The sequence below is a fragment of the Lichenostomus cassidix genome, chromosome 5 (genome assembly GCF_008360975.1).
Source record: "Lichenostomus cassidix isolate B80296 chromosome 5, HeHo_3.0, whole genome shotgun sequence".
NCBI classification, from domain to species: domain Eukaryota; kingdom Metazoa; phylum Chordata; class Aves; order Passeriformes; family Meliphagidae; genus Lichenostomus; species Lichenostomus cassidix.
This window is the reverse complement of record NC_139486.1, coordinates 22,600,474-22,617,781: the sequence shown is the minus strand read 5'-3', so window position 1 is coordinate 22,617,781 and position 17,308 is coordinate 22,600,474. Positions and strand designations below refer to the sequence as shown.

Genomic DNA, 17,308 nt, shown 5'->3' with positions numbered 1-17,308 from the left:
GGGTGGCTCGTGGGGAAGCTCCTTGTTGGCATTTTCAAACAGGTAGATGTAATTCCAATGCTGCCAGCTGCTGGGGCTTCTGTTTGCTCAGTGTTAGTGTAATGCAGAACCTGTAGGCTCTGGTCCTCTGGGGGGCTTCATACCTGCTAGGGCCAGATGCAGGGCAGTGCTGTGCTCACTTCTCTCCCTTGACAATGTCTTGAGGCCTTCAGTGCTTTGCTCCTTTTTAGAGCTGAGAATCTATGATTCTAGGCCTCTAGGCTGGGAAGTTATTCCTCTTACTGTACCTTGCCATCAGCTGCCAAGTGAGGTTCTGTGTATGTGACCGGAGAAAGCTAAGGTGACAAAGCCCAAATGAGGGCTTGAGCAACCTGGCTGCTCACACTTTGCATAGTACTGCTGACAAGTCTGCCAGTGCAACTTGCACACCAGAGCTTGGGGTGTGATGTCCCTGTGGCATGCTGTACAATAAATGGAGCTGTTTGCACGTAGGAGAAGGCCTCTGAACTCATTGCAGAGGATACTCTCAGAAGTTCTCCCTCTAGGAAAAGGGAGGGGACTGGTTGCTTGAGGGTATTTTCCATACTTCTCTGGGCTCCTCTTTTAGGACGTTAGCAGAGATATCTATTCAATGGTCAGGAAACCATCAGCAACCCTGACTAGCAAAGTGTGAAAACCTCAGTTCTCTGTTGGCTTGAATCAGCTCTATTCAGAAGACAGTGCTGCCCTCCTCCAGTGCTCGTAGCACTGTGAGTTTAGTTCATAACACGTATGTGGAAGGCCCAGGAAGGGACCTGAGGTCTTTTGGCAGTGAAGGTGATGCCTCCTAGTAGTAAGGTCCTTTCTCTTTGTTTGACATTTCTCTCATCAGATGAATTGTACATTTTTGCCTAAGCCATTTTTAGTATAAATCTTTTTCAGTCTAAATACTATTGTTAAGAGCTTGCTGCAGGATGGGGAAGAGCATTGTGATCAGAGCAAAGGTGGTGCAGGTGTCATTTGTATAAGCCTAAAAGCCTCCAGAACTGACAGTAGTAAGAACCAGAGGGATGTGTGTGGGATAACGGGTCTCAGTCAGTCAAAAATTTCACAGGCAGCTCCTTCCCTCTGAGGAGACATGGTCTGAGGAAGTCATGTTGCACACCCCACTACACCCCCAAATGTGGCCTCCACATGGCTGAGCTCACCTGAGTACTTTTCAAACTTAACAACCAACCGCAGGTGCTCGACTGAAGGTAGGCTGAATCTGGTGTTCTGCACTAAGATGGATGCCTCGGCCAGGGGATCAGCCAGCTGGGCTTGGGCACTGTGTGCTGCCTTTGTGGAGAGTTCTGACAAAGTCAGGTACTGGAGCTTTTCTATGTGGCACACCTGCCTTACACATGCTTGGGTGATTTTACTGGTTTCTTCCTTTGCCTGTTTCCCTTTCTTATTTTGCTCCGCTTTCATTTCCTTTCCTACTTGCCTCCGTACTTTCTGGGATGGTGACTTGTGACTATCATTACAGAGACTCCAAGGCAGCAATCAGATCATGGATTATGGAACTGTAGCTTGTTACTCTAACCCCATCAATTCCCACTCCTGCTCACTAGCTTATACACACCAAGGTATGAGAATTGCACTAATCTGCTTCTCTGAACACTTATGGGGAGGCACAGGCACCAAGCCAATGGCATTTCTGGGGTGACTGCAATGGCTGTAGAGTATCAAGAATCTTTCTGACCTTCTCAGGTATTCAACTGAGAGGAAAGACAAGACAGCTTCCAAGAACAGGGTGGAGATCCTCCCAGACCCATGTCAGACAGAGGTGTAGGGATTCAGCTAGGTGCAGCAAAGCAAAGCCTGGTGCTGGAGCAGATGGAGAACTGAACTGTGAGTCATTTATTAGGGAGAGGAGGTGCAGACTTTCGAAGCCTCTTCTCTGATGTTATTTTTACAGTCCAGATTGTTGGCTGGAGGTGATACCAGGAACCCTTTAAAGAAATGGCTTTGGTCACAGCCAGGGTGCACAGCCAACTTAAAGAGTGAAGTTTGAAAATGTAGCAAGAACAGAGTCATTGGGTTGGTGCCTTGTGGTGTAAGAATGCCTGAAAATGGTAAAACTCCGTGCTTGTTGATTTGCTAATCTCTGTGGCACTTTGCATTTTCTCAGCTGTTGCTTGGGTGTGGTATGCTTTACTACTCATTGTCCACTGCTTCACACTGAGAGGCTGGTCTGCTAAGTTATCCATGCTATGCTTTGGTTTTCAAGGTGTGATAGACTGTGTGTATCACTTAGTCACAGACAACAGGACTAACAGGCAAAAGCAGAGTGAGTCCCTTGGGAAAATCAGCCTTAACTCAGCTAAGACTAGAGCATGTGCTACAGGGACCATGAAACTGCTGCGGTTTGGTGGAAGTATGAGGAAGAGCCGCATGGGCAGGGAAAGATCTGTCTCCAGGCTAAATGCTTCTGAAGCTGTCTCCATGATGCAGACTGGCAGTTTTAGCAGGGTACATGTGGTGTTGATTTGGGACCAAGTTGTTGAGAAGCTGTGGCTGCATGAACTGGGCAAACCCACTTGAGGTATACCGGAACTTTTTTGATGGCTGAAGTCTATGTCAGAGCTTTTGTTAGCAGATGTAGCTTGGTACAATTGCTAGTGTTACTACTGATATCCAGGTTGCAAAAGAGACACTGCAAGGGAGATTCAAGCATGAGGCTGTGTTTGCCCTGAATCAAAACTGCTTCCGTAAAGAAAGATGGGCCATTATCCTGGGGAGTCCTTTCTGAACAGAACAGAAGGCCCAATATGGAGACTGAATTTGTTTTGTAGGGAAGTCTGCACTTCCCTGGCACCCAAGTTAAAGATGTGAAGAGAAAGCTTCCTACCCTGGTACAGCCCTGAGATCATTATCCATTATTGATTTTTCAGCTGGGCAGCAATGAAATCCCAAGGAAAAAACTAATCTCCTTCTCTGGCAGTGTGACCCACTTAGTGGATGAGGGATATAGTATTAGTGGATGTAGTCTTCAACACTATTTCCCACAGCATTCTCCTGGAATAAGCCTTCTTCACCTGTCCTAATGCCATAGGCAGGCCACCAGTACTGTGACTCACAGCTGTGAGTGCAGCCTTCCTTTCCCAAGGTGGTGGAGTCCTGCAGACTTTCTAATCTAAATCTCTGTTCCTGTAGCTCCAGAGCAGATGTCTGGTGCTCAGATCCCAGAGATGATTGGGGAGCCTGTTTGGAATTGCTAGAGTGCTTCCGTGGTGCACTCTGGTGGAGTTCCCCAAGTCTAAATGCAGATTTCCCCTTATTCCTACCTCTGGCACTGCTTCATGCACCCCTTGCCCTTCCTGCTTGTTGAAGTTCCCTCTTTGCACTTCCTGGCTTTTGTTTCCAGGCATCTCTTTGAAGCTTTCTTTATCACACTCCTCTGCTTTGGGATATTGCTGCTGACTTCTGTAAAACCTTTCTACCTACAGATTGCATAAGAGTCTACTCAAAATGAGAGACTGTTTCATATCTCTTGTTTACATGCTGCCTGGACTTCTCTCGAACTGCACTGGGGATGTCAACCTCTGTCCTGTGCACCTCTGATTTCTGCCTCAGATATCAGTCTTGCCATGCAGTGAGTAAACTCAGAGCCCAGGCAGCAGGAAACTCCACATTCACCCTTAAAAGTCAGCATGCTGTCTTCTGAATTGGTGACAGCTGGGCTGTCTCACTGTAAGCAGAATCAGAACTCGAGACATATCAGAAATCCACTGATTTCTGCGAAGAAGTCGTCTCAAGTTTAATCCTAACACACCCAAGAAAGGCTCAGAAGCCAAGCTTGTCAAACCACTCAGGAAGGCTGAACTGGAATTGTGTCAGTTTGGCTCTTCCGTGAAGCTAAGGATAGGGTGATAATTGGGCAGCAGTCTCAATTTTCCTTGCTTTTCCTCTGGGAAATGACTCTACTGCTCCCTCCATCTTAAGGTTTCAAGAAATTAAGCTAATTCTTCTACAGGATTTTTGGATGGAAAAAAAACTTGTGTATGTTTGCCTCTTATTTCTTATGGCTCTTTTAGATATGAGTAATGAACTTCGAAGAAGGAACCACTCTGTGGAATTAACTCAGCTGTAAATCCAAGCTGGGGAAAGGGAAGAAGGACAGAGAGTGCCAGCCCTTAAATGGGAACTGGGGGTGGTGATGAAAAGACTTGAAGATGAGCAAGACAAGCAATGTGTCAGAGTCCTGAAGAGGCCTCAGACATGCTGGAGTAAGGATGAGGAGCTAGTTGTGCTCAGCCTGCTGAGGATGTTCAGGATGCAAGTTCTCTCTGGTGCTTGCACAGACACTGCTGCCTCATGGCATGAAGGAGTTCCCAAGACCTTCCCTTGGCCCTGCAACTTCATGCTTTGAGGCTGAGCTTGTGCTACAGTGCAATGTTGCTGGTGAGTTAGCTGTGGGTCTGATACCTTTGGTGGTATCAGGTCCACACTGAATTAACAGTGCTCTGAGGACTACAGTAAGTAGCTTAAAGTCAGACATTGCACTGTCCTGCTGCCCCAGTGCCCCTTGCTTAGGCAGCCAAAGTGTCTAGAGAAGGAAGAGGGAACCAGCTGCACTCTCTGAGGATGGTGATTCTTCTTTGGGGATTTCTGCACACTAGTAGGGTACTATAAACTAGCCAGGCTCTGGCCAGTTGATGTCACTGAAGCCTCGTCTGGCCACCCAGGATCCTAACCATATTGTTTTTCTCTGACTTGCAGAAAGTGTTGCCAGAAGCCTATGCTAATCCCATAGTCCTTGAGGAATCACGGCTATGAAATGGAGATGTGGCAGAGCTAGGACATACAGCCCCCCTCATTCCCATCTTTTCTACCTGCACCATCATGCTGTGACATGCACCCCATGGCATGAGGGGGCAGCCTCAGGACAGGAGCCCAGTGAACTGCTTGTGGAGAGCATGAAAGAGCAAAACAAGAGGGGGGTTGCTCTCTTTGGTTTTATCTTTGCATCTTGCTGGTTTGAAGACTTTGCTGTTTGGGAGGAAAAGTTGGGAAAATCTGCTGTGTCCCCCTAGGCCCACCATGTATGCTTGGAAAAAGCACATGTGCCAAGAGAAAAGCCACAGTACCAGGCTTAACTCTGAGCATGAAGATGGCACTTGGCATGTGGCTGTGACATGAAAGGCAGAAGCTGAACCACACTTACTCTGTGAGCAGCCCTGGAAGAGCTTTCAGCTGGATCTTGGGAAGAGTGATTGCTCTGCCTTGGTTCCCGTGATGCTCTGTGCTGCACAGGTGGTAGCAGAGGCCTCAGTACATTACCAGCAAATGCAAAGCAGTGCACTGTCTGCTGCCAGCTGTTTTTATTATTTGGCTTTCCCAGATGAATTACTCTTAATCTGGATAAACCTCTGCTCAGAATTCACTGGAGTTGCCCTGATGTTCCTATATATTAGGAGTAATTAAAATATACCAATATGCCTCCTTCTAGCTCAAGGGAAGGACTAGTTCTGCAGCCTAAATCTAGCTCATCACTACATTAGCAACAAGAGTGAGTAAAACCACAAGTTCCCTGGGCTGAGAAATATCTTTCTCCTTCACCATAAAGTGCCTTTTGCATGTTTCAGCAGCACATACAAACTTTTGTGAAGTGTTGTTTAGAAAACCAGCCAAAGCTGTGTTGGCTCTTCACAGCCACAGAGAGGGGTATGATGGGAATCCAGTGTGGAAGCTTCCCATTTCATAATAGAGAACAGGAGAAGGTGCCCATTTACCAGCATTTGTGTCTTATAGACACTGCCCATCTGTATGCTCTTTATCTTCTGAACACAAAATGTAGATCCTTTTAGCACTTCTTCCTTTCCAGCATCCCACCCCTGCTGGAGACATCAAGTATCCTTATACTCCTTAGATCATACAGTTACGTGTGTATAACTTGAGGCAGGGGATAAACGCTGTACTGAGGTGGAATGGTTAAAAATACTCCTCTCTGACATACTATTTTTGACAAAACATATTTTTTGTGAAATTGTGACAGTTTTTTGATACACTACATATTGATACAGCCCGAGTTCATTAAGTGCTTAGACAACACTCGCAGGGACATGGTGTGATTCTTGGGGGTCCTGTGCAGGACCAGGAGTTGGACTCAGTGATCCTGATGAATGCCTTCTAATTCTGCATATTCTATGATTGAAGTCCTATCTTTGATAGTTTGGGATTGAAAACTGGGGTTTAGAATGATTCTTAATAGAAATTTCAATGTAAAATAAAGCCATATGAATTGTACAATGAAACCTGACACATTCATATTAAATGGTTGAAAACAGTCTACATGTGGCTCATTTAATAGCCTGAAATGTTGTGCAGAATAGAATCATCTTTCTGCCTAGTGCTACTACTGTGTACTTTTCCTTTGTTTTTCCTCTTTCTCTGCCATGTGAATTGTCTTCCCAGCTAGGAGTTCCTGTTGCTTCTTTTCTGCATTCTGTGTGCTGCCCACTGATTTGGACATTATCTTCTCCATGTCAACGGAACCTGTTGCTGTTTTCTTCATCTTCTATAGTTACAGCTGTGTATTATAGCTGCACTATAGCTCAGTCCTCACTCACAGATGCATAGTTTGAGTTTGCTGTCACCAGCATTCTGCAGAAGAGAGAGCTGCAACAACCATCTTCATGTGTGTTATGTGACCAGTCAGACCTGGAATTTTGTGGCAAGGAGTCAGGGAAAGGTAGGTTTGCTGTAGAGAGATGATGTACTCTGCAGCATACAGTAGAAGCTGCTGTTGGCTCTGATCCTCTATTGCACTGCTGTGTAGCAGAAAGACAAACCTAGCACACTGCAGTTTTTTGTCATTTATTAGAAATGGCCCCTGGGGAACACACACATGCAAGTTACACAGCACTGCCAGGGGTAGCACCTGTTCTCTCTTTCTGGCCTGAAGTGTTCAGCAAATCCTGGGTAGTTCTGCACCTTCTCCCTACAAGTACACCAGGAGAGAAGCCCTTAGTGCTTTGGGTATGCCCGAGACTTTGCCTGCTACCCAGGGAGTCAGTCACCAACTGCCTCCCATAAGCTTTGACGCAAACTCCTCTGGGACTTGGTCTTTGACATCACTCAGTTGAAATGTTGCCTGGACAAGACAAAAACCACTTGGTAATGACAGTGATTGACAGAGTCCAACATTGACCCACCAGTGGGATTGGTGTTCTGGAGAAGTTCAGCTGAGTTTTGTGGAAGTCTGGCAGTGAAGGTAGATGACTACGACCTACACAAAGCCCTCAGCTTCAGTTTTTCTTCTTGTTTTGTGATAGTGCTTCTACCTCCAGGTACTGCAGCCCAATCAACATCCCCATAATAGAGAAACCTGTGATAGAGACACAGGGTGAGTTGTGTAGAAAAATGCTGAAAAGAGGTGAGGTATCCCCTCCCTGCCCTTAGGCCATAGTTGCATGGGGAGTTTTTCTGGGGTGTCATAGCTCCAAGGAGAGTTTGTAGGGGGAGGATGCAGAGCTTTACTTACTTGCTACCATGAGGGGTGCCATAACTCCAATCGTCAAGGCTGCAGTGTGGTATATGAAGACCTCGGAGAGGAAGTGAGCAAGGGCCAAAAAGAAGGTAAAGAGCGTGATGTGATAGAGGCTGTTGAAAAGCAGAAAAAAGCAAGTAATCATATCATACTACAGGCATGAGTTTGGATAACTGGAAGAAAAGGCAAACCTGCATGCTGCCCCATCTGCTCTCACTGGCAGCACAGAGGGCACTTTGTCCCTTGCCTAGTGAGGAGCAGCAGCTGAGAGGAGAATAGGGCAGCATGTGCAATGGTGCCTTGAAAACCACAGGCATTATCTGGCCCAAAGGCGGGTGAAGACGGAAGAGCATGAGTAGGGCACCAGTAAACTGAGAAGTATGTGCACACACAAAAAAGGTGAGAACTGGATGAGCAGAGAACTAAGGTGACAGGACTTGGCTGACTTCAAGCTACATCATCCAATGTCTTCCCACCTGTGCTCTGCTACCCTCTGTGGGCCACAGCTGTTGAAAAGGGAGCAGATCCAAGAGGTGCAAGATAAAATTCCTCAAAGAAACAACTGATTCACAGTAACTGGCATTGCCATCACCCCCTAAAAACATTATTTAGTTCCTGCACCTCCCTACCTCAGATAAACCTAGGTAATCCAAGGGCATACTGCCAGGTGAACAGTGACCTCTGCTGCAGGGCTGGGGGAAGCAGTGACAAAAGTGTTTTAGGCAGCCTTCAATAAAAGCTTTGTCTAGCACAGACCCCAAGTCAGCCTGCTTAGAAACCCCTCTTGGAAACATTTCTGACAACACAGGGAGAAAACAGCATGTCCCTCACTCTGCATCAGGCTGCTCCTCAGGCCTTGTCCTCAGCCTCAGGTAAGAGTGTATGAAAGAATGCAACCTGTTAAGACCACTCCAAAGGGGCATCTGAAACTGTCCCAGACTTTAGCTGAGCTGCCATAGTAAAAGGTGTTCAGCATCAGTCAGACCACAGCATTAGCAATTACTTCATTTAGGGAGCAGCAACACCATTAGAAAACACTTTCCAAGCTGGAGCTCAGAAATTTGTGACAGTAAGTTTCTCACATCTACCAGTTTCTGACTGAGATAAGAACAGAAATCAAACATGCAGCTGTCCCCACAGAGGCAGAAGGGAGCAGCAGCTATCACACAAATTACACACTGCAATTTGAGCTGCTTCAGGGGAATGCTGTCAACACTACAGAAAGTTCAGGAACAGCTTCTGATTCCCCACCTCCTCTGTGCTGCCCTCTAAACTCAGGCTGCGACTAGCAAGCAAACCAATGGATTTCTCGAGTGCTGCTTTACATACGTCCTATTACGGATGTCGATTGCGCAGAGACAGCGGATCACTGATGACAACAGGGTCCAGACGCCGAAGGTCCGAGCCTGGAGCCCATTCACTGCGTAAAGAAGGGGGGAGCACATGGAGACTACACACGGCCTGCCTGCCGCCCCCAGTCCCGCCGTGGAGGTGCACGCCGGGGCAGTAGGCGGCTCCCGGGCCCCCGAGGTAGGACCCCGTGGAGCTCCCAAGGCCCATGGCTGGAAGGCGACCTCCAGGCGCCGGGACGGCCGGCGCGGCCCTTACCGAGCCCGGGGCTGGCGGTGTACAGCTTCTCCGAGAGGAAGCCGTGATCGCGGAAGCTCTGCAGGGTATTCCCGGCAGCGATGACCGACACCATCACCAGCCAGCTGCGCAGCACGTTCAGGAACCGACTCATCCTCCCCGCCGGCTCGAACCGCGCCCGCCAGGCCCACGGCGAGTCCCCACCCGTTACCGGCGGCGCTCCCGCGGCGGCACCTGTGCCCAGCCCGCGCCACCGCCCAGCGCTCCGATTGGCCGCTGCGCGCCGCTCCATGCGCGCGCCACGGGACGTAAGGGCTTCTCCCGCCAATCGGATCCCTCGCCACGGCTGAGGCGGCCCCGCCTCCGGCCCCCCTTGGTCCCCGCCCGCCCGGCGGGTGTAGGTGGGCGGGGCTGCGGCGGGGCGGGGAGAGCGCGGCTGCGCAGTGAGGTGGCGGGGGGCCTGCGCGCCGGGGCGGGGCCGCCGCCGGCCGGTTGTTGTAGTAACGGGGAAGCGGCGGGAGGGGCCGCGGTTGCCTTGTGCGCCCGGCCCTGCCTTGCGGGGCAGGTACGGCAAGCGCGGGGACCCGCTGCCTTAGGCGCTCCCCGCCTTTCTTGGTTCTTCTGGGGTCGCCGGAGGTCGCCGTGCTTGGCCTGGCGCGCAGTAGGCCGTGCCGTAGCCGCCCGTCCGGGCCGGAGGGCCGCCCCTGCGCCGGTGGAGGCGTTACGGTGTCCGGCTGGCCCCGGGCGGCGGGGCGGTCTCGGCGGGCGTTTCCCGTTGGGGCCGGGCCGGCCTGGCGTGGCTCTGCGGCCCGAGACAGGGCAGGGAGGGACGCGCGTTACCGGTAAGCGCCCGAGTGGCTCTCACGGCAGGTGTGGAGTAATCTGCTGGAACGTGATGCTGCTTTCTGCGCTCTCCTGGCTCGGAGGTGGTGTTTGACAGATCACAGATGTTTAACAGACTTGTTGATAGTCCTGTGAGAAATACGTTCTGGTAGGAGAGGGGAGTTACCTGATTTCTCTAGCTGCCCTGCTCAGCTATGCATTCCTGCTTTTAATCCTTTTTGCAGGTAACTGCTCTTGCAACTGGGACTGGGCTGTATGAAAACTCCCAGAGGAAATGCCAGTTGAGATGGCTAAAGATCTGGAGGAAACTGGCTCGTCCTCAGAGGAGGAAGAAGATGCTCTAGATGGACTGGAGTAAGTAGGAAAAAAACCTCTGAGCTGTTTCTGTGTCCCTGTGCTTTCTGGTCGATCTGTGGCAATTTGAAAAGACAGATGTGTTCCTTACCCTCTTACTATCTTACCTATGATGGTTGGTTTGGGCCTCAAGCCTATGGGCAGGCTACCTACATCTGTAGCCTAAAAGACCACCACATTCATCAGGGTTGGATATGCAGCTTTTCCTTGTCTGCTTTGAAGTCCATAGTTTCATGGATTTCTTTCTGTCATGTTCCTTGGCTGGGAACGTTTTTGATGAAATCTGTCTCTATGGGTTTGGTTTTTTTTTTTTTTTGGTAGTTGTTTTGTGTGTGTGTGTGTTTTGGGGTATTTTTTTGTATTTTGGGTTTTTTTTTTTTGCTTTTACTGCTTCAGAGAATAGAAATCTGATGTACAGTAGAGTGATATACAATATTTTATGTCCTTTGAAAAAAACTGTTTTGTGATAACTCAGCTACTGGAGTTCATATTGCTTACTAGTACAAGTACTTACAAGTACTAGTACTTGTTACTAGTAACAAGTCATAATGCTTTTTCCATCTTTGTTTAGTAACTTCTTTTAGCTTTGCTTGTGAACAAATTGCTCCCTTATTCTTACCCGTAGAAAAATCCCTTTTCTCTTTCACCTGGACCTTTTTCACTATGTCCTGTTAGGGTATTTTTGGGTGCACATTGGGACTGAGTGCCCAGCTGCAAACTGGAGTGACTTAAGACATTTAGAGAAATGTTGCTTCATAGCAAGTGGTTGCCTTGGATTAGCTAGATCCTTATTGATGGAAAGGTCCAGAAGTAACTTCACCTAGACTGTAACTGTAACAGTATGTCTGCATCAGGTGACCAAGGGTCATGCTAGGAATGAATGACTGTCACCTAGAGGATTGAGCCTTGCTGCAAATCCTCAGGACAGGCTTAGTATAAACTCTTGTCCTGTTGCCTCAGCTCCTTTTCCACTTACATAAGGCTCTGGCCTGCAGTGTCAATTCTGGAAGCTTCTTGGGTCCCTTCCAGTCTGAATAGCTAATTACACCCCAGTTGTAGTGTTTTTTTTTTTTTAAATCATTTTTTAGAGGTAGATGAAGCAGATGGGAGTGCTGTGAAGTTAATTTGTCTGGGTGATAATGGTAGAAACTTTGTTAAGAGGACCAAAGCTATGCTTGAGAGCCCTTGTCCTAGCATCCAGAAGTTGCCCTTTTATCTCTGTTCCTGTGTTCTAAGTGTTGGAGGTGTTTTGTCTTGTGTAGCTTCTCCAAACCTTTTGCAGACAATAATCTTGTATATTTCATAGACAAATACCTCTGTGTATCTCTGTTACTCTTTGTATTTCTTTTTGTTGGTGTAGATAGACGTCTCTCCATCCCCTCAGTTTGTTTTCTGTTAACTTTTTGATGTTTTTAATTTCCTTGCACAGTGGTAATAAACAGCCTGAGTTTCATTTGCCTAGGGAGATTGACAGTTTTTCTTTATGTGATCCTAGAATTTGATATAACAGGTCTTAATTTTTTTTGGTGTGTCCTTAATTCCTGAGAGGAGATGATTTTTCTCAGCGCAGTCTTGTTTTTTACAGAACTGATCACTGCATCTCACAGACTGTAGCTTGAGTGATGCACTAGGGAGCATCGTTCTTGAATCCTGGGCATGCATTCCACTGTATCTGACAGGAATTAAAAGGAAAGAATACATAACTTTATCCATTGTGTTGAGCTTAGTCTGTTCTAGTCTCTCCATCTCTGCTTTAGTGCTTTTTTGTGAACTCTAGACTCCAGGCAAGAACAGCAGACAGACAGCATTGATCTGCAGTTCTAAAGTTGGCGGCTGGAATCTGCATTGCAAGGTCTGGTTGTGTGGATACCAGCAATTGTGGTTTATTGTGAATTATAGATTTTGTTTTCAGGCTATAAATTCAGAGCACTGTAGCTGTGAACGCTTGTAAGGCTTCTCCCAAGTTATACCCAGTAAAATAAATGCAGAACTAAACAGAATTAAACAGAACTCAGACTGGCAAGACCAACTCAAAAAGAGGGTGATCTGGAAGGTTCCCTTTATAGCTGAGTACCAAGGGTGCTTTATTGTGTTTGTGTGGCCTGGTTTTGGTAGTGGGAGGGCTACAGGGGTGGGTTCTGTGGGAAGTTGGAGAAGGTTCCTCCGTGTCTGACAGAGTCAATGCTTCATAATGGATCTGCCACTGGTCAAGATGAAGCCCATAAATTATGGTGGAAACACCTCTGTGATAACATATTTATGAAGGGAAAAAAAGTTATTGCATGAGGGTAATAGTGCCCAGAGAAGAGAAGAGTGAGAATGTGTGACGGGTAGAACTCTGCAGACATGAAGGTCAGAGGAGAAGCAGGTGCTCCTGGTGCCAGAGCTGGGATTCCCTGCAGCCTGTGGTAAAGACCATGGTGAGGCAGGATGTGTCTCTGTAGTTCTTGGAAATCTGTGGGGGTGCAGAGATCCCATGGAGGAGCCCCACACCGGAGCAGGGGGATGCCCAAAAGAAGGTTGGGAGCCCATGGGCAGCCTGTGCTGGAGCAGGCTCTTGGGAGGGACCTCCAGACCCATGGAGAGAGGTGCCTACACTGGAGCAGGTTTGCTGACAGAACTTGTGACCCCGTGGGGGACCCATGCTGGAACAGCCTGTTCTTGAAGTACTGCACCCTGTGGAAAGGGATGCATGTAGGAGCAGTTCATGAAGAACTGTAGCCTGTGGACAGGATTCATATTGGAGAAGTTTGGGGAAGACTGTCTCCTGTGGGAGGGACCCCATGCTGGACCAAGGGGTCTCTCCCTGAGGAGGAAGCAATGGCAGAAACAACATGTGATGAACTGACTCTAACCCCCATTTCCCTGCACTGCTGAGGGGAAAGAGGTAGAGATTCAGGAATAAAGTTAAGCTTGGGAAGGAGGGAGGGGTGAAGGGGAAGCTGTTTTTAAGATTTGGTTTACTTCTCATTATCCTGCTCTGATTTTGATTGGTAATAAGTTGACTTAGTTTCCACAGGATGGGTCTGTTTTGTCTGTGATGGTTATTGGTGAGTCATCTCTCCCTGCCAGTCTTTTGTTACTCCTGAGTTTTGTTACTCCTGAGTCTTTTGTTACATTTTTTCTCATCTGTCCAGCTGTGGAGGGGAATGATGGGGCAGCTTTGGTGGGTGCCTGGTATCTAACCAGGTTGCAGCCTGGAACCATCACAGATGCCTAGCATGTGTGTGTAAGTCAGCACAGCAGAGCTTAGGAACAACCACAAAACTACCGCTTCTTTTCGTTACCTTTCCAACTGGGGCAGCACCAGAGGCATGCAAGCAGGGAGGGATGTACTGTGAAGCTTGGTCCTTGCTAGAAGTCACCAAAGCTTCTGTTCATACCTGTTTTTCAGGGATTCTTGTAGGTGTAGTTTACCACTGTGCTTTGACCTTTCCCACAGCAGGGCAGGAATTTGAAACATGTTAGATAGAGTGCCTTGAAGTCTGTTGCAGTCCTGTGTTATCTGCCATCAGATGTTCTACTTGTGAAACACACGAAAATAGACAACAGTTAGAATGTTATATGTATTTTTCTATACCCAAGCTGCAAGTCACTTAGACGTGTTTACAATTCTCGTAGCCAATCTTCCATTACTTTCCCCGGTGTGTTTGCTTATGTAGTGTCCATAGGCTAGATGGGTAAGTATGGAGAACTGCTGTGTCATTATTGTAAGTAACTGCTGCGTGTATGAGGCTCAAGAGTTGCTTTTACCGACTATGTTGTCATTTCAGGCATCATCCATGTATCAAGTGGACTGGTGGTGGCTGCAGACGGGTCCCTGTCTTGGTGTTTCATGCTGAAGCCATTCTGACTAAGGACAGCTACCTCCGCCTAATTGGAGGTGGGTGCTACTATGTACCAGCTTTTGGCTTGAAGGCGTGAGGTAAAAGTCTCTTACCTGGATGTTCCCTTCACCTTGTGGTGGGAAGAGGAAAGAAATTCTGGGTAGGAAAGAAATTACAATGCTCTCTGGTCTCTGTCGACTGAGACATTCAGAAATGCTTAATCCATTGGTGAATGCTTATAATGTCTTTGGATTGTGATAAATGTCTGTCCCTTCACTGGGCCCTGATGTGTTTTGAGTTGGAACTGTCTGCTTGCATATTAAACTTGGAGGCTATGCTAGAATTTAGAACCAGAATATAAATTCACTATAGCAAAGACCTTCAGTCATTGCAGTGAGTTTTGAGAGTGTGTCACTGGAAAATAAAGCAGCCAACCCCACAGTTGTATGAACAATAATAAACTGTAGTAGCAAATATCTGAGTCTACAGCCTCACAATTGTGAGAAGGCCATAAACAAAATGATTACTGGCAGCACTTGAGCTGGGAGACCACACCTGCCTAGTGTCAAAAAAGGGAGAGTCTCTAAAGAGGCTGGGTTCTTATAAACTGTCACTTTGGATTTGAAAAGTTAGTACTTGTGGGTGTGTACAGCTGGGAGCTCATTCTAGATGTGCTGAGTTGGAGAAAAGCTAAAATCTACTCATCATCTTTTTGTGAAGGTGCTGACACTTCTTTCTTCTCTTGCATTTTCTTTTCTTAGGTAATTGGTGCTTTCATTTGTAATATCCTATCCAAGCAGAAATGCTTCTGGCTCATGGGGGTAAGGGGTGGAGAAGGTGATTTATATGTGGAAACTCCTGATCCTTTTCATGTGAGTTAAAAACATACTTGGATGGTGCCAGAAGCTGATGGTAACTGTAGGTCGGATTTTATCTGGAGCATGGAGTCTCTTCTGCTTTTTCTCACGTGGTTTAACAATTTTACTGCTGAGAAGTGCAACTTGTTAAATTTCCTTCAGCTTTGTCTGGTTACTGATTATGATACTTCTTACTTTTTTGACTTACTTTTGTTGATAGAACATATTTCCTGAAACTTAATCTGATTTTCATTTTTTTGTTCTCAGTTTGAATAAATTTGTGAAGTGCCTTTTCCAGGCAGTTCTGTATTCTAGCACTGCAATTTCTTTCTCTGTTTCTTTGAACTGTCTTAGGGATTGCCGCATCCTTTTATATGACAACTGACCTCTAGTCTTTCTACTTGCTTTTGGTTTATCTTATACCTCCAGGGCTGCTTACTGCTTTCGTTTTTATGACTTTCTACTTGCGTAGTGAGTTTATCTCTTTATTTCCTTGTACTGTTTACTTTATTTCCTGTTATATTTGTAGTTACTTTTTGGGAGATCAGTACAGGTGAATGAGATACAAACAAAAATTCACTGCTTTATTTTGGGTTTTTGGGATCTAAAAAGTGATCATATAAGCTAGCCGTGTCAGTGCGGGGTATAAGACATAATTACTTTTAGCTAGAAATGCCAATGTTGAATAGAGAAGAAAGAGCAGAAATCATGGTTGTAGAATTATAAGGCCATCTATATAATGGAATGCTTTCAAAAAAATAATCTGGGTATTGATTAGGCTGTCCTGTGCTTTATTTTTATCTGATGGGATTCTGTGATGCAACTATATTATAACTAAGGACTGATGTAAGTCAGTTCAGTGATGGATAGGCATTTCCTATCACCCTTTGCCTGTTATGTGCTGCTACTCTCTGTGAATTAAGTGCAGCTGTACTTTGATGAGTCCTTTTCTTCAGTATCATCAGTGACTTTGGTTTATTCTTCCAGGTGCAGACTCTAATCACATGTCTCTTTGCCTCTTTGCAGAGCACTACCACATGTCCTATAAGATTGTGCGAACTGACAGCCGGCTGGTTCGGAGCATTCTGACTGCCCATGGATTCCATGAGGTGAGTGCAACAAGCTTCTCATCTGATTTTGTGCTGGGCTGGGAGGTGATGATGATGTTTGTGGATTTTTTTCTGGGTTTTGTTGGTGGTTTTTTTTCTTAACTCTGCAGGGTTAGAACCAGAAAGTTGCTGCAGACCCCCTTGAGGTTTTTTGGTTTTGTCTTTTAATGTACTCTGCTATTCAGACTGAAAATACGTCATGATTTTGCCTTCTCAAAGGAGAACCCATTAGCTTTAAGCATGCAAAAATAGGGAAAAAAAGAACGCTGAAATTTGGTCATGTGTTTCTTCTCTTTTTGCTTTTAAAGCATTACACCCATGGGAAGATCTGAAGGATTTAATCTTTCAGCCTTTACAAGCTCGCAGAAGTATTGATGTAGTATTTCACACTTCTCTTTTAACACCTGTCTTACTCTAAAGAATGTCCTGTATGTAGCTAATGACAATTTGAGAAATGTGTAGGGTTGATTTTTTTTTTTTTTTTTTCCTGAATAACACCACCTTAAGACATTGGTCTGACAAGTTTCCTGAAGATATTTAAAATGCTTTAAAAACTGTGTTTAAACAGTCTATGAAAATAACAAACTCACAGGTTTGTTTAGAAAAATTTGGCATGGTTATTTCCCAGCATGGGAATACCTTGGGGCAGCAATTTGGCTGGAGTTGCCCTTATATTAGAGATAGTAGAGGAGACTGTCTTAAACCAGAATTGCTTTGGCCTTGTAGATCTAGGGACAAGTGGTGTTGCTTTTCATTAGTTCTATGTTTTTGTGTGTGGTGTTTATGTTGCTTTTTAGGTTCACCCTGATAGCACCAATTACAATCTCATGTGGACAGGATCACACTTGAAGCCCTACTTGCTGCGCTCCCTTACAGATATTCAGAAGGTCAATCATTTCCCTAGGTAAGGCCTTGATACCATGTTTTGTTGAACGTCTGTGATGATTTGTAAAAATCTGAACATAGATACCCAAATAGAGTATATGTGGTGCTGTAAAATCCCAACTGGATTGTTGGGCCAGTGCCACATGCTGTCTTCATTCTAAATGGTCTTTAGGGTTTTTATGGGATAGTATTTGAGTTGAAATGCTTGTCTGTATCCCAAATATCAGATTTTTAATTTCATTTTCTTTATAATATGATTAAATTATTTCTGACTTTGGGTTTTTAGTTAGAGAGATAGTCCTATGTCACCTGCTAAAGTTTGTAACCACTGTT

At 46.2% G+C, this 17,308-nt stretch overlaps 3 protein-coding genes across 23 annotated transcripts in view; 2 read left to right on the top strand and 1 right to left on the bottom strand.

Moving 5' to 3' along the window:
• FLVCR2 (FLVCR choline and putative heme transporter 2) overlaps positions 1–6,379 on the top strand; it is a 33,393-nt gene extending 27,014 nt beyond the window's left edge. The window contains exons 10-12 of one of the 4 annotated variants that reach the window (XM_085061718.1): positions 1,508–1,607; positions 1,732–1,872; positions 4,744–6,379. In XM_085061718.1, the coding sequence (XP_084917844.1) occupies positions 1,508–1,607; positions 1,732–1,872; positions 4,744–4,745 (243 nt within the window). In that variant the 3' untranslated portion in view covers positions 4,746–6,379. The other 3 variants (XM_085061719.1, XM_085061721.1, XM_085061722.1) reach the window with 3 other exon arrangements.
• Positions 6,380–6,824: 445 nt separating this feature from the next.
• ERG28 (ergosterol biosynthesis 28 homolog) lies at positions 6,825–9,486 on the bottom strand. 4 transcript variants are annotated; one of them, XR_014852538.1, is made up of 5 exons: positions 9,122–9,389; positions 8,843–8,933; positions 7,508–7,626; positions 7,179–7,351; positions 6,825–6,964 (listed from the first exon to the last, which is right to left on the bottom strand). XR_014852538.1 is itself a non-coding variant. In XM_085061741.1 (4 exons), exons 1-4 carry the CDS (start codon positions 9,252–9,254, stop codon positions 7,272–7,274), a joined length of 423 nt encoding a protein of 140 aa, XP_084917867.1. In that variant the 5' UTR covers positions 9,255–9,389; the 3' UTR covers positions 6,825–7,271. The 4 variants fall into 4 exon arrangements, 2 of the variants coding, with proteins under 2 accessions (XP_084917867.1, XP_084917868.1); XR_014852539.1 differs by lacking the exon at positions 7,508–7,626 and having other exon boundaries at positions 9,122–9,486; XM_085061741.1 differs by having other exon boundaries at positions 6,825–7,351.
• A 40-nt stretch (positions 9,487–9,526) lies between these two features.
• The window catches only part of TTLL5 (tubulin tyrosine ligase like 5), a 128,949-nt gene continuing 121,167 nt past the window's right edge, over positions 9,527–17,308 (top strand). For 9 of the 15 annotated variants that reach the window (XR_014852535.1, XR_014852536.1, XM_085061708.1 and 6 more), the window contains exons 1-5: positions 9,528–9,665; positions 10,168–10,297; positions 14,071–14,180; positions 16,008–16,090; positions 16,888–16,994. Coding sequence is in view for 13 of the 15 variants with exons in the window: in XM_085061708.1 (XP_084917834.1) it covers positions 10,218–10,297; positions 14,071–14,180; positions 16,008–16,090; positions 16,888–16,994 (380 nt within the window). In the remaining 2 variants the exon portion in view is untranslated. Of the gene's footprint in view, positions 9,943–9,967; positions 10,027–10,049; positions 10,092–10,167; positions 10,298–14,070; positions 14,181–14,885; positions 14,997–16,007; positions 16,091–16,887; positions 16,995–17,308 lie in introns of those variants that run through there. The other 6 variants (XM_085061711.1, XM_085061700.1, XM_085061703.1 and 3 more) reach the window with 6 other exon arrangements.

Coding starts and splice junctions, on each gene's coding strand:
- ERG28 (XM_085061742.1), bottom strand. CDS start 9,392: ATGGAGCGGCGCGCAGCGGCCAATCGGAGCGCTGGGCGGTGGCGCGGG. Junction 8,934..9,121: donor CACCGCCAGCCCCGGGCTCG/GTAAGGGCCGCG, acceptor TTCTTTACGCAG/TGAATGGGCTCCAGGCTCGG. Junction 7,352..8,842: donor ATCGACATCCGTAATAGGAC/GTATGTAAAGCA, acceptor TCTCTATCACAG/GTTTCTCTATTATGGGGATG.